This window comes from Notolepis coatsorum (genome assembly GCF_963971535.1).
Source record: "Notolepis coatsorum genome assembly, chromosome: 13".
NCBI classification, from domain to species: Eukaryota; Metazoa; Chordata; class Actinopteri; order Aulopiformes; family Paralepididae; genus Notolepis; species Notolepis coatsorum.
This window is the reverse complement of record NC_140177.1, coordinates 76,274,417-76,300,458: the sequence shown is the minus strand read 5'-3', so window position 1 is coordinate 76,300,458 and position 26,042 is coordinate 76,274,417. Positions and strand designations below refer to the sequence as shown.

General features: G+C 43.8%; 1 protein-coding gene across 2 annotated transcripts; it reads right to left on the bottom strand.

Annotated features, from left to right (window-relative positions):
• Positions 1–2,368: 2,368 nt before the first annotated feature.
• Positions 2,369–24,663, bottom strand: ints15 (integrator complex subunit 15). 2 transcript variants are annotated; one of them, XM_084327151.1, is made up of 8 exons: positions 24,571–24,663; positions 23,600–23,800; positions 16,669–16,890; positions 6,768–6,933; positions 5,699–5,976; positions 5,127–5,364; positions 3,459–3,498; positions 2,369–2,845 (listed from the first exon to the last, which is right to left on the bottom strand). In XM_084327151.1, the coding sequence occupies exons 2-8, from the start codon at positions 23,792–23,794 to the stop codon at positions 2,500–2,502; spliced, it is 1,485 nt and encodes a 494-aa protein (XP_084183277.1). In that variant the 5' UTR covers positions 23,795–23,800; positions 24,571–24,663; the 3' UTR covers positions 2,369–2,499. The 2 variants fall into 2 exon arrangements, with proteins under 2 accessions (XP_084183277.1, XP_084183278.1); XM_084327152.1 differs by lacking the exon at positions 24,571–24,663 and having other exon boundaries at positions 16,669–16,901; positions 23,600–23,652.
• Between the last annotated feature and the right edge of the window lie 1,379 nt (positions 24,664–26,042).

Sequence of the window (26,042 nt, the reverse complement as noted above, 5' to 3'; positions counted from 1 at the left end):
TAATATAAAAAAAACTCATACTAGCAAACCCACTCTGGAGACTAACTGAAATTAAACTGATAAAAAAAAAAAAAAAAAAATGACATTTTTTAAACTATAATAACCCTGACACACACACACACCCCGCCTTCTTTCACTTAAACTTCCCTTTAACAGTATCTATTTTGGCACCTTTACAACCAACAGTTATGCATCACTCCGAGTCTTATCGCTGACCACTCCCACCAATGAGAACATATGGGGGGGGAGGGTACAGTACAGTACAACTTCACTACAGCTGTGTTAGATACAATTGGACATGAGTGTAAATATACTTATTTAATTAGAGGTTCTGGAGTGCAAAACCACATGTAGCCTACTAAATTAGCCTCAGACCTTAGTTTCTTATGTCATTAAGTGAGGGACCTCAATGAGATCACAAACGTATTACTACTGTTGTGTACAGGGGACCCATGTTTGGTCCTGACACATAGAAAGCAGGGCCTAGAGGTAGGTAGGTACAGCCCTGTTGTGCCTGGACATGGAAGCGAGTGACAACCAAATTGTTATTTGAAGTGAACAGGGCACATTCCTGCCACCTGGGCTTCTGAGAAACAAGGAAGAAAGCTGTCAAGATCAGAAAGGCATGCAATAGAATACACACTAGACATGAAGCAAGATGACAGACACACAGCTCTTGCACGTTGTAGCCCACCCCACTCTAAAAGGGTGGCTTGCGTTGACATTCAACAGGATTTGGGATGATGCAATTCTGGTGTTGGATGATGAGGGCAGCAAGAAATCTTGGGGTGGGTTGAGCATCAGTGGAGCAGCGATATGTTATCAGGTCCAGTGCAGGACCATGCTTATCCTAGGTCCTAGGGGCTTTAGGACACATATTTTAAGCTCTCTCCTACATCATAGCCTCACTGGTGAAGGTTTTTCATTTATAAATGTTTCTGTGTGCAACGGTCTTGCATGGTGTTCAATCATTACGGAAATGGCAATATGGAGGCAAAATATTGATAAAAATGGAATCTGAATAGTACTTAGTGCTCAGTGTAAAGAAGCTTAATCAGTGAGACAAGGGAGATAATCTCATTCAGAAATGGTTCTTATAATGCAGGTCTTCATTGTTTTATTAGGAAAACTCCTTTTGGGACATACAAAATGAGTAAACAACCGATATTACAACAATGCTAACAGAATTCATGCTAAGCCTGTGGTGTCACATCGAGTTACCCGTTACAAAATATTCTAATTTCTAGGGTGGGAAAATCACAACAGGCTACAAGCCCAAACGCTGCCACGTTTTGGCTGTGCCGGGATGTTTGTCTGCTTTACCAGACACTGTGGCAGACAATTGGCCACCATCTGGTGTCTCTTACACAAAAGTTGCTGTTGAGTTTCTTAAAGGCCCTTAAAAACTGTTCCTACACCCTGTGTACAATCAAAGATTGACCGATAGCAGCTGGTAGAGGAAGTATGAGCAAATATAGTACTACATTTACATTATAATGAACTGAAGACAATGGCATATTTTCACATTCAAACCTGGAATGCAGACGTGGATGCAGTTGAGAGCCTAGCGATAGGTGTTTGTAGCTAAGAATATGACAACAGTGACCACCAGTGGCCGATACACTAAACAACATGAGAATGTGATTAAAAAGAAAACTCAAGTCATTTCAACAAAGTAGAAAAAAAGATTTATTGGACAAATGTGTTCCTCCTCACAAAGTATCAGACTGTCTCAGAAGCATACCATCCTAATATTAACAGACTAATCACTCACACAATCACATGCATACATTATAAACCTGTCTACACAAAGGCACACACACACACCCTCTCATTTGCAAGCGAAGTGTCCCTTTTTAGTGGGTGGGGCGGTAGGGGAAGGATCTTCTTGAAAGGCTGGGGGGTACTGGGAATGAGAGGGTGGGGACTGGGAATGAGAGGGTGAGGACTGGGGGTGAGAGGTAGGATGGGAGGGGCGGGTGTGTTGGGTACTGCGGATGTGGGGCAGGATGGGAGGCTAGGGGCTGGTGTGTTGGGTACTGCGGATGTGGGACAGGATGGGAGGCTAGGGGCTGGTGTGTGGGGTGCTGGGGATGAGAGGCGGGATGGGAGGCTAGGGGCGGGTGTGTGGGGTGCTGGGGATGCGAGGTGGGATGAGAGGCTAGGGGGCTGGTGTGTGGGGTGCTGGGGATGCGAGGTGGGATGAGAGGCTAGGGGGCTGGTGTGTGGGGTGCTGGGGATGCGAGGTGGGATGAGAGGCTAGGGGCTGGTGTGTGGGGTGCTGGGGATGAGAGGCAGGATGGGAGGCTAGGGGCTGGTGTGTGGGGTGCTGGGGATGAGAGGCAGGATGGGAGGCTAGGGGCTGGTGTGTGGGGTGCTGGGGATGAGAGGCAGGATGGGAGGCTAGGGGCTGGTGTGTGGGGTGCTGGGGATGTGGGGCGGGATGGGAGGCTAGGGGCTGGTGTGTGGGGTGCTGCGGATGTGGGGCGGGATGGGAGGCTAGGGGCGGGTGTGCGGGGTGCGAGGCCAGAGGAAAGGCTGGGCGGGGTACTGGGGATGTGGGGCAGGATGGGAGGCTAGGGGCTGGTGTGTGGGGTACTGCGGATGCGAGGTGGGATGAGAGGCTAGGGGCTGGTGTGTGGGGTGCTGGGGATGAGAGGCAGGATGGGAGGCTAGGGGCTGGTGTGTGGGGTGCTGGGGATGAGAGGCAGGATGGGAGGCTAGGGGCTGGTGTGTGGGGTGCGAGGCCAGAGGAGAGTGAGAGGCATGGGGACTGAAAGCCAGCGAAGGGCTGTGGATGTTGTTGTAGTACATCACTGGTCCTGACATCACCAACTGGAGCAAACTGTTGACAGGGAAGAAAGAGGTCAATAATAATGGTTAAAGGTGTAACAATACACACATTTTCAATATTAATTAGATTGTGAGGGGTCACAATTCGATTCAAGTTTTGATTCTTTTTTTGGGGATATCTAGTAGTCGTAAACAATAAAAATGAGCCTTATGCTAATAGCAGTATCCATACCATATTGCCAGTTAAACTGGGAGAAAAGAAAAAGAGAGGGCAGCGAAGGATAAACATAAATGTTTGTGTTGGAGGTGGTTTGTCACAGTACACACACACACACACACACAGAGCAGTGTGTTGATGAGGTGACCATGTGTTCAACCAGGACGTGTATTTCTGTAGCACCAGGAAACAGCGCTCATCAACTTCCATTATGGTCGAAGCCGGGCAGAAAATGTATTTATGGAACTATAGTCACATCGGCAGGGAAACAAGGAATTGGCTGAAATGGCCTATGACAGTTTTAGCAGTGGTCAACTTTTCGTGGATGAAAAACTAGTTGACTGTTGGAATATCGGTAGAGTGTCCCAGGTCACTTGGCTATATTGGTGACTGGTTGATGGAGTTGCACCATCAGGGGAAAGAGCAGTCAATAATCACTGGTTCTTACTTGTTGTGGGGAAGGCGGGAGCAGATCGCCCTCAGGTCCTCTGTAGAGACAACAAGAGACAGGACGTGACATCAAAATAGAGACAACCAAAATACAAGAGTTGTATATGAGTCAGTGAGCCAATTATATCCCACCCCAACTTCCAATGCCGAGGGTCCAACCATAATACGACTGAGCTTGTCTTTTTTCTGCTAACCAAGTCATGATGTAAAACTACTTCAATAGCCCCTTCTCCATCTCCTTCATCCATACATCCTTCTTTCCTCCTCCTCCCCCCTCCCTTGTTTAAGATAAGATAAGATATTCCTTTATTGATCCCCTTGGGGAAATTCAGGCATCATAGCAGAATGGGGGAGGGGGAGGGGAGGTACAGGTAGTAGAAGACATACAGGTCACAGAATTATAGTACAGTGGAGAAGTACAAATAAAAATAGAATAAAAGGCAGTGTAAAGAATATACAATATAGTTAACTCTGGACAACAAGGTGCGAGATGAGGGTATGTATGCCCCTCTGTTATTTTGCCCTACAATAAATATGGTTACAATATATAATATAATAATCTAAATCTAATCTAATATATAGTCTAAAGAAACTAAATGCTTAAATGCTAATATATGCTATATATAATCTAGTAATCCAATAGTCTAAATCTAATCTTTTTTTTTTTTTGATTGAATACTTTATTTTGACACAAATCGTAGGACAAAAACATTTTAAAAGACAAGACAATAACAGTGTCAACAACGCTGGTCAAAAATGGATAAAACACAATAAAGCCAAGGCTTGTTTCCATTGTGGTCCATACATGGAACATAAAAAGGCACAGAAACACAAATGGACATGTACACTAGACAGGATACATCCTAAAAATGTGTATAAAAACACCTAACCTGACAACTCATACAGTTAACTAATGTTAAAAGAAAATCCGCAACCCTTAAAAGCAACTCATGATAAAAGAAATAAAAGCCAAGTTATGATAAAAGAGATAAAAAACATATTAAGACCAATTTGAGTTGCTGCTGAGCCATGTTTTTAGGGCGGATTTAAATCCGAGAGGGGAGTTCAGGAGTTTTATGAATGTTGGCAGGGCATTCCACATTACCGTAGCCGAGTAAAAAAATGCATCTTTCCCCATGCATGTCCTGACTCTTGGCGGGACCAGGTCCGTGGGGCTCCCTCTTGTGGCGTGTTTGTGGACATCTCCTACTTTATTAAAATAATTTACTAGGTACTTGGGGACCGTTTCTTTCAGTACTTTAAAAACCAGTAGCATTTTAAGCTGGTGTACCCTTTCTTCAACCCTAAGCCATCCCAGACTGCTAAAGTGGGCTGGCGTTAGGTGAGTCCTAAAGTGAAGGTTGTGCAGGAGTCTCACTAGTTTGTTTTGGGAGGTCTGGAGCTTTGTCTTCATTTGTTTTGATATGTTGCTGTACCATGAAGTGCAAGAGTAGTCAAAGTGACATTGGATGAGGGCTCCAGCTAGGGTCCTCAGAGCGTTTCTATTTATGAACGAGGAAATTCTAAATAAAAATTTGGTTTTTTGATTGACCTTAGTAATAACTTTTTGTGCCATTTTTTGTGCCAATCTAATATATAATCTAAAATCCACCTTTCCATCCATCCATCCATCCATCCATCCATCCATCCATCCATCTCTCATCACCTCTGGAGCAAAGCAGTGCTCCGTTAGCCATGGCCACCTGCAGGGCCTGCGCCAGCCGGTCCAGTAAGAGCTGGGAGAGTGTGTGTGTGTCTGCGGAGGACAAGTGTGCATGTTTGTCAGCCTGGTCCAGCAGGCGGGAGAGGTCAGAGGTCAGCGCGGCTAGTGGCTCCAGCTGTAACAGCGCCAGGCGACCAAACAGCCCCTTTTCATTCAGGATGTTGGGCAGCAGCATGAACACCTGAGAGGAGGGTTGGATGGTTATTACAACACGCGTGCACACACACACAAGTCGGACATATTTAAATTCCTCTCTGGACATAATATCCAGTGAAAATAAGGGCCAAACGAGCTTAATCCCCTCTCCAGTGTGCCAGCATTTAATCTCTGTTCACAGTGGAACTGTGGCTCAGTGCTGTCCATGGTGCTGAACTGGACAGTGGTCAGGCAGTCTCATTTCTCTCACTCTTAAGAACATTCACTTATACAAAAACAAATACTGAAATTGATATATATCTTCGGAGAGTCTCTCCATTTATTTAACTAACTTCAATCTCTTTGAAACACACACATACCTGCAGGACACTCAAATGTAGAGCAGAGAACAGGGGGCCGGCCTCTTGCTCGTTCTCAGTGGTCCCATTGATCAACGCCTGTTTCTTGTCCTTCCTGAATGCCAGTGGGGCTTTGACACACCAACGCACCAGTCCTCCCAGTGGTGTGAAGTCGAGTGAGCTGATTGGTGGGCTGCCAGAGAGGGGCGTGTTCAGGAAGGTGATGAGAACTAGCCGAGGGTCGTCTTGGAGCCACGACACAATCATCTGGAGGAGTTCTAGAGGTGGGGTCAGATCCTCTGTAGGCACACACACAAACATACACACACACACACATGCAAACACACATGCAAACACCTCTTAATGATACCCAAGACTACATTAAAAGAAGGTGTGTCCGTCTTATTCTACAGACAAGGGAAGGGGGATATTCTACCGTATTTTCGAAAACAATATTATTGTTATTTATTCTTTACTTTTTAAAATAATGACATGAATAACACATGAAAGCCATTCAATGCAATGTATAGTATTCAAATCCTACACCTGCCCAGCTACATTGTCATGCACATTTTCTAAATGAACCATTTCCATTGCTAACGGCTTTGGAATAGAGTTATTTCCCCCCTGCATTGGGCTCGTGAAAAGGTCTTTGTGACCGAAACGTCAACCTTTTCCAGTAAATCAATGCATAGGCGATAATGAGCGTGCAGGAATTGTCTTTTTTATTTAGAGTTGGATCTTCAACCCATCTGAAACCACACCCTCTTTTCTCGACGTTTGTCTATTTTATTATCCATTCTATTTTATTCTATTATTATTATTATTATTATTTTTTTTTTTACACAATCAAGGTGGGTATGGCCACCTTCATTTCACTACATGTCTCGTGTATGTATGTGACGAATAAATCTCTTGAATCTTGTCCAAGGGGAAGGATCAAGGCTCAAGGAAAGAGGGCAGGGCTTGAGATAGGTCAATCGGATTGATCCTCTCCACCACAGAAGAGACAAAGCGGGTGGTGTGCCTTCAATTCATAATGTTCCCGTCTAGGCCTCTCTAGAAGCCAGGGAAGGCCTTGGGTCGGTACCTGAGGTCAGGTCGTAGAGAGTGGCGACGGCGGTGATGAACTGGCAGCAGAATCGTGGGCTGGAGCTGTGGATGTTGTGGAGGGTCGACACGGAGCCTGGCACCAGACTACAGTAGTCATCTACCAGCACACGGGCCAGGCGCACACAGTACACACGGTGGGTTCTCTGGAAGAAACAAAACATTACAATACACACGTGCACAAGCATGCAGGCACACAGCTCCCCCTTTTTTTTTTACACAGGTGTTGTACTTTGGAATGAACTAGCTCCAGTGCCTACCAAACAAAGTCAAACCAAAAGCATTTTTAAAACAAAGGTAAAGGCTAAATTATGGGAAGAGCAAATGGCTCAGCAGCCATAGGGCAGAAATTCAGATTCCAGGGCTAGAGTAGACATATGTGCTGTGTTTTTATGTTTTAATTTATGTTTTTATTAGGGCTGTCAAAATTAATGCTTTAATTTGAGATTAATTTAAATTATTTAAAGCATTAAAATAAATGTATCTAGATTAATCTATGGAGTGAAAAATCTTCAATCTTACTGCCGCGGATATAAGAAAGAGGTCTAGCTGAGTCAATGTTGATGGTTTTGTTGAACATGTGTATTTCACAGGAGAGAAACTGTATTCAAAAAAGCTATTAAAATAGTATTTGAATTTAAATATACTTTCTTTGTGTTGATTTTACATTAATTCCATGATTTTAAATAAATATTTAAACAGTAAATATCTGTTACAAGCTTCGGTCTTAAGTAGAAAAATGTTATTTTTAATCTAGATTAATCTAGATGAATTACAGAAAATTGTGAGATTAATTAGTAAAAAATGTTGTCTTCCATCGAGGACTACCTTGGAAATAAGTGTTTTAATGAATGCTTTTAGGCGATATCCTCAGGAAAACAAATCGCTCATGATAATTTGTTTTTATGATGGGTTTGTAATTTCCAAATAAAAATCAAACACACACAGATAAGTGAATTTGAATTTGTTTGATTTGTTTGCAGTATGTGTGATTGTGTAGATGGCAGAACCCTTTAAGAAACATGTACATTACAGTGAAATGCTTGGTTCTGTATGAGCCCCCTAAGATTGTGCTTCATACAGTAAAAAAAGGTCAAAAGAATAAAGAACAAACACTATACAAAATATAAAAGAAAAGTACAAAATGCAAAGATAATAATAATAATACTTTATTTGTATAGCACTTTTCATACAGAAGTTGCAGTTCAAAGTGCTTCACAACAGTAAAAATATAGGCATAAGCGAGCATGAGCAAGGTAAGTGTTTCAGTGTTTCACATTAGGACCTAGTATCCCAATAGGTTCTCTGTTTACAGTTTCATTCAGTAATACAAATGACAAAAATAGTTTAAGGTGATTCGGTTTAAAAATAGTCTAAGAATTATAAAATGGAACAGACATACAACAGGGTATTTAACATAACAGTGATAAAATAGTTCAATTTTGGATTACAACAGAGCAGTGCTCTTCATTATAGTAATATTCAATATTCAAGGGGCTTTCACAATTATTACATTTGGTAGTAATAATGGCACACAGTCATAAATTCATCAACATGCGCATCTGTTATCAGCAGCACCAACGCAGAGGAGAGGGGGGTGGGGGATGGGACTGCGACTGGAGGGGCCGGGGGTGGGGGCGAGTGCAACGAGCCAAGTCTGGTTGTGGTAGGTGGTGTTGCGTAGGAGGAACGCTGTCTTCTGTTCTTATCTCTCGACTCCCCGACGTGACCTTGTGAGTTCCATAGGCTCCAGCACACTTGAGAGTGGGGGGGGGGGGGGGGGGGTGCATCGGGCAGCGTCGGATTGATGGGCAGCGAGTCTCTTTACAAGTTCCATGTGGAAGGCTTCCAGTCAAGATGAGGTAGAGATGTAGTACAAATCTTTTAGTAATAAATAGATCAAATATGGTGTAGTGTTAAAATGTGTAAAGTGTCTAAAGTGAATGTTTAAAATGAGTGTGTGCATGTGTGTGCAATAAATGTAGAATGGATGGGTTAGTGTTGCATAGTCATTGAGCATCCTGATGGCCTGGGGATAGAAGCTCCTTTTGAGTCTCTCTGTACTGGCCATGAGACTCCGGTAGCGCTTGCCTAAAAGCAGTGAAGCATGACTGGCACATCCTACACAACACCACAACAACAATAGCACCTATGAGCAGACTCAAGTCCCGCCACCCCTACAACAAGGCGACACAAGAGATGCTCCGTTCCACCACTGAGGACCTATCCAGAAATGGATGGTTGGCGGCAGCCTGGAAGAGAGAGTGGGAGAGTGCTGGGCCAACCCGTATCCACCACTACATCTGGGATCCAGGAGATGGCGCCACAGGAGACGATCTTCCACGCCGGCAATGGACTCTGCTGAACGTTTAAGATCTGGGGTTGTCGCTTTATAGCATCATTAAATAAGTGGGGCCTGGCAGACAGCGCTGCATTCGAGTGTGGAGACCCTGAGCAGACTGTTGACCACATCCTGACCATCTGCCCCCTAAACAAACCACCCTCGGAAGCCAGCCTCTTTGATGTGGGACCAGAGTTAAGGGCATGGCTACAAGATACAGAGTTGGACCTCTGACGTTACACGAAAGAAAGCGCTTGCCTGACCGCAGCAGTGCAAAGAGGCAGTTGTTTGGCTGGCTAGAGTCTTTAACTATTCTCCTAGCCTTGGCCCTGCAACGCCTGGTGTAAATGTCCCACCTCCAATTGTGCGTTCGGCTGATCGAGTCACTCTCTGCAGTCTACTGTGGTCGTGTGCAGTGCTATTCCCAAACCAGGAGGTGATGTTACCAGTCAGGATGCTCTCTATTGTGCATGAGTATAAGTTCTTCTGACTCACTTTGAACTTCCTTAGAGGCCTAAGGAAGTAGAGGCGCTGTCGTGGCTTCTTCACTACACTGTTTATGTGTGTTGTTGTCCATGTCAAGTCCTCAGATATGTGGACTCTGAGGTACTTTAAATTGTAGATGCTTAGGGGGCTGTGGTTCCTTGCCCTAGACCTCCTAAAATCCACAATCAGTTCTTTGGTTTTGCTGACGTTCAGGGACAGGCTGTTCTTCTGGGACCACAGCGCCAGGTTCTCTACCTCTCCCAGGTAGGCCCTCTCGTCGTTTGCAGAGATCAGGCCCACCATAGCTGTGTCGTCAGCAAACGTGATGATTGTGTTGCTGTTTCGCTGTGCCACAGTCATACGTGTAAAAGAGAGTAGAAGAGGGGGCTCAGAACACAGCACTGGGGGCACCTGTGTTGAGAGTGATGGATTAGGAGGTGCAGTTACCTGCTCTCACCACTTGGGGTCTTCCTGTCAGGAAGTCCAAGACCCACTGGCAGAGGTCGTAGTTCAAGCCCAGGTCTCTGAGCTTGACGACAAGCTTGGAGGGGACTATGGTGTTGAATGCTGAGCTGTAGTCAATGAATAGCATTTGATAGTTCCCCTGCTTCTTTGCCTCAAAATGCAGGGGGGCCAGGGTGTTGGAGAGGGAGGAACAGATGTAGCCCTTCACTAGCTTCTCAAAGCGCTTCATGGCTATGAAGGTGAGAGCTAGTCAGGGCGATAGTCGTTGAGGCAAGTTGACATGGGTTTTTTGGGTACAGGGACAATAGTGGACTTTTTCAAATAGGTGGAGATGACAGACTGTTCTAGGGACAGGTTGAATATGTCACTGAATACCAGAGCCAGTTGGTCGGCACAGACTTTTAGGACGCCACCTGGTCCTGCTGCCTTCCTGGTATTCACTTTCTTAAAAGGTCCTCCTCACCTCGCTCATGCTCTGTTAACCTGAACACTGAGTCTCCATCGGCAGTGGCTCTACTTTCTTTTTTTGATCCACTTTTTCTCCCATTTTTCTATATTTTCCTCCCATCCCAATTTCGTATCATCCAATTCAACCCTCCCCTGTCACGAACGCTGTTTCTTGCCTCCCACAAGCCGGCTGCAATGTGGACCAAGTCATACATAGCACAAGTCCCCTCCGGTACTTGAGGTAACAGCAGTCGCATCTTTTCACCTGCGCAGCTCGATCTCTCAGTGTCGAGGAGTAACGCGTGGGAGGCTCACGCTGCCCCCGACACTTCCTGATTCTACTGCGCAGGCGCACCAACCGACTTGTAGGAGTCGCTTGTTCACAACGTTCGATCCCCACCCTTCAGTTTTCCCTCCCCGTAATACGGCCAATGTGTATTACTGCGGACGACCAGCTAAACTGAAAACAATGTGGAGAGCTGGATTCGAACACGCGAATCCTAGCGTCTCCACACTGGTGGCGAGTGCCTTGCCCACTACACCACCTAGCCGCCCTGGCAGTGGCTCTACTTTCTATTGTAGTGGCCTGTAGGCTGTTGTTGGAATGTACAGCCTCAAAGCGTGCATAGAAAGTATTGAGCTTATTTGCCAAGGAGACATCAGTGTTCACCATGGGGGGGTGCCTTTGTAGTATGTCATCGTTCTGAGGCCCTGCCACATGCCTCTGGAATCAGCCTGTTCCACCATGTCCCATTACCACCCCTTTGCCTCTATCACTGTTCTCCGTAGGTTGTAGCGTGTCGCTTTGTGCTCGTCCATGTTGCCTGTCACGAGCCCGGCGATGTAGGTGCACGGTCGCCCATTCAGAGCTTTGCGGACCAATTTGTCTACCGAAGGCTTTTGGTTTGGGAAAACTCAAATTGAGGTGGAGGGGACTATTTACCAACAAAGTTTAGCACTGTTTCTGTATAATCATTGATGTTCTCTGTGCTCTCACGAAACATGCCCCAGTCTGTGCAATCAAGTGCAGCTTGGAGCGTGTTTTATGAGTTCAGAGACCATCGCTTCACTTCTCGCATTTCCGCGGGAGCGCGCTTAAGTCTTTGTTTATATTTTGTCATGAGAAAGATGGCACTCATGGTCTGATTTACCGAATGGACTAAGCGCCTGTAACTTGTAACCATGCTTGATTGCGAGTAGCAGTGATCTAATGTACTCTCGCCTGGTGGGACAAGTCACATGCTGGTAGAAACTCGGTAAAACTTTTTTAAGATGCGCCCTGTTAACTCATTCCCCGCCGGGAATTAGACGGAGCCCGTCATAGCACTGCCACGCTTTAAAAGATAGGAGTGTGTCACCTTGTTTGTAGAGCTATAACTATATTCTATATTATAGCTATAGATACAATACTATGGCCCATTTAACATACAAGATACAAGAGTTTTATTTGTCACGGCATACAAGTACAATAAAATGCGGGGGGGTCTTGCCCGCAACGATGTGCATAATTACAATAGTAATATATAATAAGAATCCAATAGAACGACATTGTGCAATAACAAGTAACAAAGTAGGGCATATCGGTATCTGTACATGAGTTATTTACAGAGCATGGTAGGACATGCAAGGTCCTGTGGTAGTGCAATACACTGTTAGCTACGGATGAAGCACTGGGTCTTTATGTACACTGCTATACAATGCTATATTTTACAATCTCAAGCTATACTATACTTTTTTTTTTTATATCCACTTTTTCTCCCATTTTCTATATTTTTCTCCCATCCCAATTTCGTATCATCCAATTCAACCCTCCCCTGTCACGAACGCTGTTTCTTGCCTCCCACAAGCCGGCTGCAATGTGGACTAAGTCATACATAGCACAAGTCCCCTCCGGTACTTGAGGTAACAGCAGTCGCATCTTTTCACCTGCGCAGCTCGATCTCTCAGTGGCGAGGAGTAACGCGTGGGAGGCTCACGCTGCCCCCGACACTTCCTGATTCTACTGCGCAGGCGCACCAACCGACCTGTAGGAGTCGCTGTCCACAACGCCCGATCCCCACCCATCAGTTTCCCACCCCCTAATACGGCCAATGTGTATTAGTATGAACGACCAGCTAAACTGAAAGCAATGTGGAGCGCTGGGCTCGAACAGGCGAGCCCAGCGTCTCCAGCATTCGTGGCGAGCGCCTTGCCCACTACGCCACGTAGCCGCCCCTATACTATACTATTCTTAAAGTGACCTTTCCTTCTGTAAAGTGACCATAAGTGTGAGCGTGTGCAGTATGAGTGTGTGTGCGCTCATGTTAAAGTGGCTGCTAGTGTGTGAGCGTGTACAGTGTGTGTGTTGTGTGTGTGCTTGTGCATGGAGAGTTCAGTGTTCAAGGTCTGGGGGAAGAAGCTGAGCCGAAGTCTCTCTGTCCTAGTTACTGGTGTTTGCAGGCGTTTGCCTGACCGCAGCAGCATGAACAGGCTGTTGTTGGGGTGGTGAGGGTCTTTCATTATCCTGCAGGCTCTGGATTTGCACCTCTTGTTGTATAGGACCTGCAGGGTTGGTAGTGCAATACCCGTGGTACACTCAGCTGAGCGCACCACTCTCTGTAGGGCCTTCTTGTCCTGTGCCGTGCTGTTTCCATACCAGGCAGTGATGTTTCCAGTCAAGATGCTCTCTATAGCTCCGGAGTAGAAGGACTGGAGTATCTTCCCAGATACTCTGAACTTCCTTAACTGTCTCAGGTGGTAGAGGCGCTGCTTCGCCTTTTTTTTACGACTGAGTCTATGTGTGTTGTCCATGTCAGGTCCTCTGAGATGTGGACCCCCAGGTACTTGAAGCTGCTCACCCTGTCCACGCCCCGTTTATCCTCAGTGGTGTGTGTGTCTCCTGCTGTCTCCTCCTAAAATCCACGATCAGCTCCTTGGTTTTACCAATGTTCAGGAGCAGGCTGTTGTCCTGGCACCAGCGTTCCAATACCTCAACCTCCTCCTGGTAGGCCTTCTCGTCATTGTCCGAGATCAGCCCCACCACCACTGTGTCGTCCACAAACTTCACTATGGAGTTGGAGCTGAACTTGGCCACACAGTCATGTGTGTATAGTGAGTACAGCAGGGGGCTCAGAACACAACCCTGGGGGGACCCGATGCTCAGGGTGATGGTGTTGGAGGTCTGGCCCCCCACCCTGACCGCCTGGGGCCTTTCGCTCAGAAAGTCCAGTATCCAGGCGCTCAGAGCGGAGCTCAGACCCAGCTCGATCAGCTTGTCCACCAGTCTGGTGGGGACTATGGTGTTGAACGCTGAGCTGTAGTCAATGAACAACAGTCTCACATAGCCCCCCTTCTGGTGGTCTAGGTGAGAGAGGGTGCTGTGCAGTACTTGGGAGACCGCATCATCAGTGGACCCGTTTGGCCTGTATGCAAATTGCATAGGGTCCATATCACTGGGGAGGGAGGCACAAATGTGATCCTTGACCAGCCTCTCGAAACATTTCATGGCCACAGAGGCGAGTGCCACCGGTCTGTAGTCATTGAGACCTGTTGGGGAGGGTTTCTTTGGTACCGGGATAATGGTAGACATCTTGAAGCAGGCAGGGACCACTGACTCCGCCAGGGATCGATTAAATATGGTGGTGAACACAGGGGCTAGCTGGTTAGCACAGGACTTAAGTATGTGTCCTGTTATTCCATCTGGGCCAGCAGCTTTTCAGGTGTTCACCTGCATAAATGCTCTTCTCACACTGTGTACCGACAATGAGAGAGCGTCCCCGCCCCCCCGCGGATGCCCCCCCCCCCCCCGCCCCTCCACAACAGCCGGCGCGCCAGTGACGTCACTAGCCGTTGAGCTAGCGGCGCCACTGTTTGCACCAAACCGCACATAGAAGGTGTTGAGCTGGTCCACGAGGGAGGCGTCGTCGCTCCCCATTGAGGGGGCGCTGACTTTGTAGTCAGTTATCGTCCTCAGTCCCCGCCATAAGCCCCTTGTGTCATTCTGTGCCATTTGTGCCTCCATTTTGTCAGCATACGTCCGTTTTGCAAGTTTAACAGCCTTGCGCAGAGTGTAGACTGTAGTCTTGTACTCTTCCATGTTTCCTGTCTCTCTGCCCAGGTTGTAGGCAGTGGTGAGAGTATTCAGAGCTGCTCTGATAGTACTGTCCACCCACGGTGTTACGGCTGTGTTATAGCCTCATACGTGAATCCTACTCTAAGCGATGCCGTTTCTTGCCTGTGCACGCTATTATTCGCAAATCAAATCTATATCATAGGTATTATGTTCCATCATGAATGCATGAAAGGGGGGGGGTTGTTTTTGATTATTTGATTGGCAGTAACGGCATTCGTATTGAACACTAAAAACTCTCATCAGCCCGATCAGTATAAAAGCATTGCAGGATCAAGCTAAAATTGACGTCAGATAGTCCTTACCTGTGATTGGGAGTATTCCAAAAATAATATTCCAATAGTTTGATGGCCATCTGGTACATCCGATGTCCATTTGGTCCACGGCATAACCCACCACAACATATGGATCGGGGATATTTGACGCGCTTCAATGGAACCGGGAGAACCGCTCCATTCTCCCGACAAGGAAAAGTGAAACCGGAGACATTTAACCATTACACAGGCCAAGATACAAGGTTTCAAAGGGTGCTTGATACCGCCGTCTAGCTGGATGCGGCCGGTATTGCACTTTGGAAAACTCAGACTCATTCCCTATGGTAACACCAAGGTCCCTGGATGAATAATGAATACAAATATCGAAAAACAATCAAATAACGAGTATACTCGTTGTTGGCGTTCAAGCGTCGGCTCCCAATAACGAGTAAACTCGTTGTTGGCGGGGAATGAGTTAAAGTCCCCAGCCACTACAAACACAGCATCTATGTTAGCGGTTTGTTTACCTTGTCGTGAAGCGCTGCCCCAGTGTCGACTTGAGGGGGGGTGTAAACTCCTGTACTGATTAGGATGACCGATGTGAATTATCTCGGAATGAAGAATTGATGACACTTGATGGATACTGTACTCCAGGTTAGCCGAACAGTGGTCCGATAGTCTCTTAACGTTCCCTGAGTCACACCAGTTGTTAACCATGAAACTCACGCCTCCTCACTTTGATTTGCCCTACTCTTCTGTTCTGTCCTTGCTGTGAACGGAGTCGGCGGGCTGGATAGCGTGGTCTGGTACCGCTGGCATCAACCAAGTCTCAGTGAAACAAAGGACATTGCAGTCCCTGATGTCCCTCTGGAACTTGATCCTGGCCCTAATGTTGTCCAGTTTGTTCTCGATGGACTGGACGTTGGCCAGCAAGATGCTGGGGAGCGGTGGTCGGTGCGTCCGGGAATGGAGTCTTTTTCTAAGGCCGGCTCGTTTCCCCTGTTCTTCTCTCTTCTTACACCTGATGTTGTTGTCCTCCCCCATGGCGTTCTGCTTGACAATCTCTGCCGGCCAGTGTGTGTCAACAAGCCGGTTGAGAGAGCAATCCAGACAGAGTGAACTGTAGTCCAATGTTCAAAAGTGTCTGACGGTCATATAATTACATGCACTAGCAGTTGGTGCATAAGAAAATTGTAAAACTATACAAATTTACCAAATCAAGCACAATCTCAACGGAGCCCACAGAGAGGCAGCTGAGCAGGGCGGCGCCAACTCGTCACTCAGAAGGTAATGTGTCGTCAACAGCAAGAGCTGGTTGCCGGTGACAGCTGAGATTGGGCTTTCTCCAGCGGATACGAGGGTTGATGTGAAAAGTGTGTTTTACATAACAGGAAACTAGGGATGTCCGATATTATCGGCATACCAATATTATCGGCCGATATTGGCATTAAAATGTGATATCGGAAAATATCGGTATCGGTTTTCATTTTCTTTACATTTCTATAACCTTTATTTACCCAGGCAAGCAAGTAAGAACAAATTCTGATTTTATTTATTGTCAAAAGTATGCATAATGTTGTGTTAATTCCACAACAAGAGATATGTAATGTTAATTACCTGAAATTATTCCGTTTTTTGGGGGGGGAAACCCTGCATATATCGGTATCGGTTGATATTGGTTGATATCGGTATCGGAAATTAAGAGTTGGACAATATCGGTATAGGTAAAAAAGCCAATATCGAGCATCCCTACAGGAAACCTATCTATACCATTTCTCACCTGTAGCCAGGTAGCAGCACATTCCAAGATGGGCACCCTACCCACTGCGATTGCCATGGAGACCAGCTTGCCTAGCAAAGCCATGCGGCTCTCGTCGGCCTGGTTGCCTTGGAGACTGAAGAGGGCGGAGAACATGAGTTGACGGACAGCGTCTCTGCTCTGTTCCTGGAAACAGCTGCACATGATCTCCAACAGCTGGAGCTCCTGCAGGGCACTCATCCTCTGGAAGAAAACTAAAATTACTATTATACAACAGCATGCAAATTTCTCGATTCCGATTGGCTGAAACAGTCAAGTTACACATGGGTATTTGTAATAACCCCACGCTCTTGGTCCCAGGACCCGCCCACAACCGAATTACTATCACTCCGCCGTGCACGTTTTTAGAAATGCAAGCAAGATGGCGGACAGTAAACGTTATGAAAGGATATGGTGATAGGGTCATTAAAGACTAAATGGAAAACGATTCTGTCACGGCGAATGTCTTAGTTGCTTAAACAATGTTGGATGATGTAATTGATGGGTCATGAGTCATTGTGGAACAAAATAAAAATCGCGCAAATTGATTGATTGATTGATTAGTTGCAATTCTTATTTAAATTTTTTTTTTTTTAAACCTACTTTCTATAGAAGCAGCCTTGTTTCCAACTGGTTAAGTTTAGGCCCTCTTTCGAAGTTGGTTAAGGTTAGAGTTTGTCTTTAGAGCAGGGCGATAGACCACCAGCCCTGATTCCAAACTCTAACCTTAACACTATGACGACCGGCACCCCGCGGCGATTTAGGCCTCAGAGGACAGAGGATTGTAAACAAACCGATGTACTTTCTAAGAGCTTTATATATCATTTATACAACGGCATGCAAATTTCTCGATTCTGATTGGCTGAAACAGTCATTTTACACATGTTTATTCTTCACAATTCCACGCTGTTGGCCCAGGACCCGCCCACAACCGAATCACATCACATCACTCCGCCGGATCACAAGATGGCGGACAATAATCTTTAACAAATGGATATGTTGATAACGACTAAACGACTAAATATCAAGTGATTCTGTCACGGCGAATGTCTTAGTCTCTTACACAATGTTGAATTGTGTAATCTATGGGTCATGAATCATTGTGTAACAAAAGAAAAATCGCGGATTGATTGATTAATTTGCTATTTCTTTTTCAATTTTTCAATGCTTAATTATAGTATTGCTATCTGTCCATTCTCATTGTCACTTGAGTGCATAAACCGTGCCTTCATAATGGCTTAAAGAAAATAAAAATCCATCGGTTGGTTGTCATTTTATAGCGTCGTGAATATAAGGTATATCGCGCTTTTCGTCTAGGCTTTTCTGCAGGAGGCTGCAAAAAAGGCTAAACGTTGGCGCCGTTATATCAAACGCCATTTCTGCTGTATATATACGAATGAAATAAAACAAACTGCGTAGCATCCGGACTATTACAGAGCATCTATGGATGAAATGGGGGCGGCGGGGAACGCCGATTACTATTATTGATTAGCAATACAGTGTGCGTTCAATATAGCATTTTCACTGATCGATCACGTTACGTTATAAAACAATGTCCAATCCAACTGTAATTTGGGGTAATATTATCCTACCGTCAGGCCATGTGATCGCCGGCAGCATTTCCTCACCAGTCATCGGATTCTGGTAGATCGATATGCACATTGGCTAATCATAAATCCCATTATTCCACGCTGAATAAAACGTTCGGCAGGCTGATCCAAGATGGAGGGTCTTCTTTTGGAATCAAGGATCTATGATCCGCCCACAGAACTGTAAAAGCATTTTTTTTTTATCCTGCAGTGGAGCGATGGCGCCCCTAAGCGGATCTGGCCGGTACTGCATGTTTCGAAAATCAAATATGTGGAAAGATCCTGCTAGTGGATCGGGTACCTAATAAGCGTTATAAATATGGAATAAAACAATAACAACTTGCCACGAGTATATACGTGGCTCTGGTCCACAACGCTCTTTTTCGAAACACGTATATACTCGTGAACGGACGCCATAGTGTTAACCAACTTCGAAAGAGGGCCTAAACTTAACCAGTTGGAAACAAGGCGGACAGTAATCAAATGAGCAATCAATCAATCAATCAATTCAATAACCCACGCGTCGCTCACTTAAAACAGCGCACCTCCCAGCTGCTTCTATAGAAAGTAGGTTTAAAAAAAAAAACTAAAAAAAAACTCTTATAGGGCAAAGAACCCCCCTAAAAAAGGAAAAGAAAACTTTTTTTAAATTTGTTTTACCTACTTTCTATAGATATGAAGTTCTATAGAATTAAGCATTACATCACGCGCAGGAGTGGTTTGTGAAAAATAAACCATGCCTAGGGGTGGTCGTTAGACCCCCCCTAGGCATGGTTTATTTTTCACAAATCATGACTGCAAGTGGTGTAATGCTTTTATACAACTGCCACATTCATCCAACCTTATTGCTATACAATAAACACACATTAATCGAAGATTTATTGAAAAAAACATCCGCCACAAAAAGTAGTTCCCACAACAACAAAAAAGAGAAATTGCCTCCATGTGGAAGCAGCTCGTAAGTGCATCCAACCAACTAACACATCCAACTGTCTTTCAACTAAGACATCCAACCAACTAACGCATCCAACTGTCTTGCAACTAAGACATCCAACCAACTAACACATCCAACTGTCTTTCAACTAAGACATCCAACCAACTAACACATCCAACTGTCTTGCAACTAAGACATCCAACCAACTAACACATCCAACTGTGTTTCAACTAAGACATCCAACCAACTAACACATCCAACTTTTCTTTAGTTTTTAATTATGAAGTTAGCGGTTGTTATTGGAATGATTGATTGAAAATGTTATTACCAGATGCAGAATGGGTACAATACAGTACGGCTCAATACACACAATTGTTAAGGGGATGCAGACCTACTTTCTATAGAACTTCATTCTTAGATGCTTCTATAGAAAGTAGGTAAAACAAATAAAAATTCTCTTTGCCCTATAGGAAAAAAAAAGTTTTCGCACAATTTTTTTATTTATTTTTTTAAACCTACTTTAGAGGGCCTAAACTTAACCAGTTGGAAACCAGGCGTACAGTAATAAAATTAGCAATCAACCAATCTATCAATTCAATAGGCCATGCTCACTTAAAACAGCGCAACACCCAGCTCTCTCTCATCTCCTCCGCCGTTGCAGACAGGAGTGTGTGTGTGTGTGTGTGTGTGTGTGAATGTGAATGTGAATGCGAGTGTGTGTGTGTGTGTGTGTGTGTGTGTGTGTGTGTGGGTGGGTGTGCCAGACAGTAACGTGAGAGTGAGCTCTGCAGTCAGGGGGAAGGAAGACATTTTTTTTTAAAGAAATTGCAAATAATCAATCAATCAATCAATCCACGATTTTTCTTTTGTTCCACAATGACTCATGACCCATAGATTACACAATCCAACATTGTGTAAGAGACTAAGACATTCGCTGTGACAGAATCGGGTTTTATTTTGTCGTTATGACGCTATCAACATATCCATTTGTAAAGATTATTGTCCGCCATCTTGTTTTTTTCGAAAAACTTGGACGCGGAGTGATAGTGATTCGGTTGTGGGCGGGTCCTGGGACCAAGAGCGTGGATCATGACAGATACATACGTGTAAATTGACTGTTTCAACCAATCAGAATCGAGAAATTTGCATGCCGTTGTATAAAGTAGGTTAAAAACTAAAGAAAAGTTAGATGTGTTAGTTTGCTGAATGTCTAGTTGAAAGACAGTTGGATGTCTTAGTTTGTTGGATGTCTAGGTGAAAGACAGTTGGATGTCTTAGTTTGTTGGATGCCTAGTTGAAAGACAGTTGGATGTCTTAGTTTGTTGGATGTCTAGGTGAAAGACAGTTGGATGTCTTAGTTTGTTGGATGCCTAGTTGAAAGACAGTTGGATGTCTTAGTTTGTTGGATGTCTTAGTTGAGACACAGTTGGATGTGTTAGTTTGTTGGATGTCCTACTGAGAACAGTTGGATGCACTTCCAGCCTGCTTCCACATGGAGGCAACTTCCCTTTTAATTTTTTTGGGAACTACTTTTTCTGGCGGATGGTTTTTTCAATAAATCTTCAATTAATGTGTGTTTATTGTATAGCAATAAGTAGGGATGCACGATAATTATCGGGCCGATAATTATCGGGCCGATATCAGCAATTATGACGTCATCCCGATAAACTCGATAACGTTATTGATAGCTCCGATAACATATAATAAATTTTTTGGTTAAAAGAAATCCGGTGTGGGTGGATTTGGATGAAGGGCGCTTGTTTTTATTATAGCCTCCTCCCGTTTTGCCAGTACTGTGGTAAAACTGATAGCGTGTGGTTTAGGAACAGGGAGTTTTTCACAAATCCAGCGCTCCCTTTCTTGGCTGTGACGTAGTCAAGTTACATTCGGAGACAGACAGTCGATCTGCCAATTACGTCCCACGGCTTGCACCCACCTCTTCTTCTTACCACCAATCAGAAGCTCTCGTTCGTTTATTTACCTCCGGAGTGTCAGCCATTACTCTACTCGGAGCTAACGTTATCTCCCCGCCAGCCACATTGACAAGTACCAGCGCTTATACATTACTGGCAAATGTCTTGTTGCACTTGTGGCAACGAGCGTTGTCAGCATCGACTTTAGTAAAATAGACCCAGACTTTTGAACATTTCGTTCTGTCCGCCATTATGAGAGCAGAGCTGTCTGACACTCGGCAGCGCAGCACCCGTGTGAGTGAGTGAGTGTGTGTGTGTGTGTGTGAGTGTGTGTGTGTGTGTGTGGGAGGTGAAGAGAGGAGAGAGCAGGCAGCCCGCTCCCCGCGCAGGCAGACACAGAGGCAGGAGAGATATAGACAACGGCCAACAAGATTAGTTTGCGACGTTTAAATTCCTCAAAAAAAACCTCCATAATTTCTCGAGTACCGATAGCAGTACCGATGACGTCGGAGCTTATAAATACTAAAAAAACAAAAAATTGATTAAAAAAAAATATATATATATATATATATATATATATATATAGTTAAAAAAAAAATTATAATACAATAAATATCGGTTATCGGTATCGGCTTGAGGAGCATAAAGTTATCGGTGTCAAAAAATCAATATCGTGCATCCCTAGCAATAAGGTTGGATGAATGTGCCAGTTGTATAAAAGCCATTACACCACGCGCAGTCGTGGGTTGTAACAATTAGACCATGCCTAGGGGGGTCTAACGACCACCCCTAGGCATGGTCTAATTGTCACAACCCACTCCTGCGTGTGATGTAATGCTTAATTGTACTCTCTAGTCTACTTCTACTACTACTACTACTACTACACTTGTTCTGGCTATAATTACTATTGTACCACTCTCTAGTCTACTTCTACTACTACTATTACAATTGTTCTGGCTATAATTACTATTGTACCACTCTCTAGTCTACTTCTACTACTACTATTACAATTGTTCTGGCTATAATTACTATTGTACCACTCTCTAGTTTACTTCTACTACTACTATTACAATTGTTCTGGCTATAATTACTATTGTACCACTCTCTAGTTTACTTCCACTACTACTATTACAATTGTTCTGGCTATAATTACTATTGTACCACTCTCTAGTTTACTTCCACTACTACTATTACAATTGTTCTGGCTATAATTACTATTGTACCACTCTCTAGTTTACTTCTACTACTACTATTACAATTGTTCTGGCTATAATTACTATTGTACCACTCTCTAGTTTACTTCTACTACTACTATTACAATTGTTCTGGCTATAATTACTATTGTACCACTCTCTAGTCTACTTCTACTACTACTATTACAATTGTTCTGGCTATAATTACTATTGTACCACTCTCTAGTTTACTTCTACTACTACTATTACAATTGTTCTGGCTATAATTACTATTGTACCACTCTCTAGTTTACTTCCACTACTACTATTACAATTGTTCTGGCTATAATTACTATTGTACCACTCTCTAGTTTACTTCTATTACTACTATTACAATTGTTCTGGCTATAATTACTATTGTACCACTCTCTAGTCTACTTCTACTACTACTATTACAATTGTTCTGGCTATAATTACTATTGTACCACTCTCTAGTTTACTTCTACTACTACTATTACAATTGTTCTGGCTATAATTACTATTGTACCACTCTCTAGTCTACTTCTACTACTACTATTACAATTGTTCTGGCTATAATTACTATTGTACCACTCTCTAGTTTACTTCTACTACTACTACCATTACAATTGTTCTGGCTATAATTACTATTGTACCACTCTCTAGTCTACTTCTACTACAATTGTTCTGGCTATAATTACTATTGTACCACTCTCTAGTTTACTTCTACTACTACTATTACAATTGTTCTGGCTATAATTACTATTGTACCACTCTCTAGTTTACTTCTACTACTACTATTACAATTGTTCTGGCTATAATTACTATTGTACCACTCTCTAGTTTACTTCTACTACTACTATTACAATTGTTCTGGCTATAATTACTATTGTACCACTCTCTAGTTTACTTCTACTACTACTATTACAATTGTTCTGGCTATAATTACTATTGTACCACTCTCTAGTCTACTTCTACTACTACTATTACAATTGTTCTGGCTATAATTACTATTGTACCACTCTCTAGTCTACTTCTACTACTACTATAATCAGCAGAGGTGATGCAAGGCTTGCAGTGAGTTCTGTAACTGCTGCCCTTAGGCCCTGTATCTGTGTGTGTGTGTGTGTGTGTGTGTGTGTGTGTGTGTGCACATGCACATTTTTAAGAGCTCCTCTGCCAAGGGTTTTGTATCGGTAAGTGCACGTGTGTGTGTGTGTGTGTGTGTGTGTGCGATTGTGCGTGTGCATGCATGTTGTGTCCGAGTGCTAAATGTGTGCACATTACCCTGGGTGGACTGTTTCTGTCCTTGGGAGCATGCAGTATGAACTCCTCCACCAGCTCCAGTGTCTTGCTGTCAACCTGAGGAGGCTGCCTGCCTGACTGCACCAGGTTACAGATGTAGATGTCCAGGTGGTACAGCAGCTCCTTGGCGGCGCTCAGCACATCGCGCGGCAGCAAGGACTGACGGATGTCACCCATCGCTGCCTGGCAACAACAAGTATATTTTATTCCACAATGTGTTCCTTCAATGCATCTTTAAAAATATCAGGTTCAGTCATTTTAAGTAGTAGTAGTAGAATTAACCGTTTTGTTTTTGACTTTTATGGTAGGCACCACAATAAATATAATGATACTATAATGATAATTTAAAAAAAAAAGTTCTGTATTGTCTTTTTGCAGCTGTTTCGGCTATGAATAGTTTCTGTATGACTGTATCCCTCCCCAATCTCCAACCACCACAAATAACCTATAAAGCATTGGGCGATTGCAGTGAGAGTCATAAATGTATGTCAGAGAGACCGCTCTTTGCTTTGCTAGCGTCGTTACTGCGAAGAATACAAAAAAGTATTCTAATACGATATACGGTAAGGCGAGGTCATTGGTCTATAACGTTATGATCTGTCTGCCATATTGCTGCAGCTTGCTGGTGCACAGTTGTGATACCGGCAAAAACACACTACTATTGATCTAAACAAGACAAACGTCTTTCTCTGGTCTGCATCCCCTTAACAATTGTGTGTATTGAGCCGTACTGTATTGTACCCATTCTGCAATCTGTTAAATAAAGTTTTCATTCATTCATTCATTGATACTAGGACTAGGAGGGTCAGGCAGGGTGGAGGAGCTGGGGGCGCTCTCCTTTGCTAGCAACGTTAGCTAACAAGCTAGCAAGTCAGCAAGCAGACCACAAGTTCGCTACTTATCATTACGTAAGAAGCGAGTTCAAGTTTCCGTAATAAAGTTTCAACTCTTACCTCTGTTTCTCACGGGAAATAGACTTAATATTAAAGTAATAGCGAAGAAACCCTAAGCCTGCAAAATCAACACGACAATGCCTCTGCCACTTCCTCTGAGTACGGAAGCCCGTGGAGGACAAAATGCCATGGTCACTTGGACATTACTTGAACATGTTTTTATTTTAGTATTTATTTCACCTATTCAATAGAAAGGGATCTGTTTATTCCTGTGTTTATTACCAACATAAACACACAGTTTACAGCCACAAAATACAGCAAATATAATTGAAAACGTATATTTAACCCTTCTATCAAGAGCTTGCCAATCAACTAGAGAATGAAAACACATCTCCATTTCTATTTCTTATTTTGGTGGTGGTTGATGGGATACACATTTGTTTACGTTTCGATAACTGATTGGACCTTTAATAGTCTACTTCTGCAGCAACTACTACTTCTACTACTACTACTACTACTACTACTACTACTACTACTACTACTACTACTACTACTACTACTACTACTACTACAACAACTACTATTACTACTACTACTACTACTACTACTACTACTACTACTACTACTACTACTACAACTACTACTACTACTGAATGAATGAATGAAAACTTTATTTAACAGATTGCAGAATGGGTACAATACAGTATGGCTCAATACACACAATTGGGGATGCAGACCTGAAAACTACTACTACTACTACTACTACTACTACTACTACTACTACTACTACTACTACTACTACTACTACTACTACTACTAAAAAAAAAAATATATATATATATATCTAACCCTAACTAACCGTACTGTCATGCACTTGTCCTAATAAACTAACCTACACTGTAGCACTCAACACTTTGATGAATATTGTTACTCAGCTGATAGAGTTGTGCCCTTCCTGATGACTTGTCGTACAGAACTTGTAAATCGCTTTGGATAAAAGCGTCAGCTAAATGACTAAATGTAAATGTGCTACTACTACTACTACTACTACTACTACTACTACTACTACTACTACTACTACTACTACTACTACTACTACTACTAACAATGGCCTACTGGTGCTATTAGTAGTAATACTACGAATAATAATAATAATAATAATAATAATAATTTCCCAATACAATTAATTTGAAAAAATTGACAGCTTATCAGTGAGATGGATGCAATCCTACCTGGAGGGGAGAGAACAGATGGTAGAGGTAAACGGTAGTATCTCCCCCCCCCCTCACAGTGAGCTGTGGTGTTCCACAAGGAAGCATACTAGGACCGCTACTCTTCCTAATTTATGCAAATGACATGTCGTCAGCCTGTGACTGCAACGTGTTCCTGTTTGCGGACGACTCAGCCCTGCTGGTCTCTGACAAGAACAAGTTGCAGGTTGAAAAAACCCTCAGCTCGGAACTCTGCATATGGCTCGCTGATAACAAACTATCGTGCACATGGGCAAAACAGAGTCCATTCTCTTCGGTTCA

What these genes read in the sequence shown, in the direction of transcription:
- ints15 (XM_084327151.1), bottom strand. Translation starts at nt 23,794, where the DNA reads ATGGGTGACATCCGTCAGTCCTTGCTGCCGCGCGATGTGCTGAGCGCC. An exon ending in ACAGAAACAGTCCACCCAGG is followed by an intron (nt 16,891 to 23,599) that starts GTAATGTGCACA and finishes GTTTTCTTCCAG; the next exon opens with AGGATGAGTGCCCTGCAGGA. An exon ending in AGCACTGCTTTGCTCCAGAG is followed by an intron (nt 3,499 to 5,126) that starts GTGATGAGAGAT and finishes TTGTCTCTACAG; the next exon opens with AGGACCTGAGGGCGATCTGC.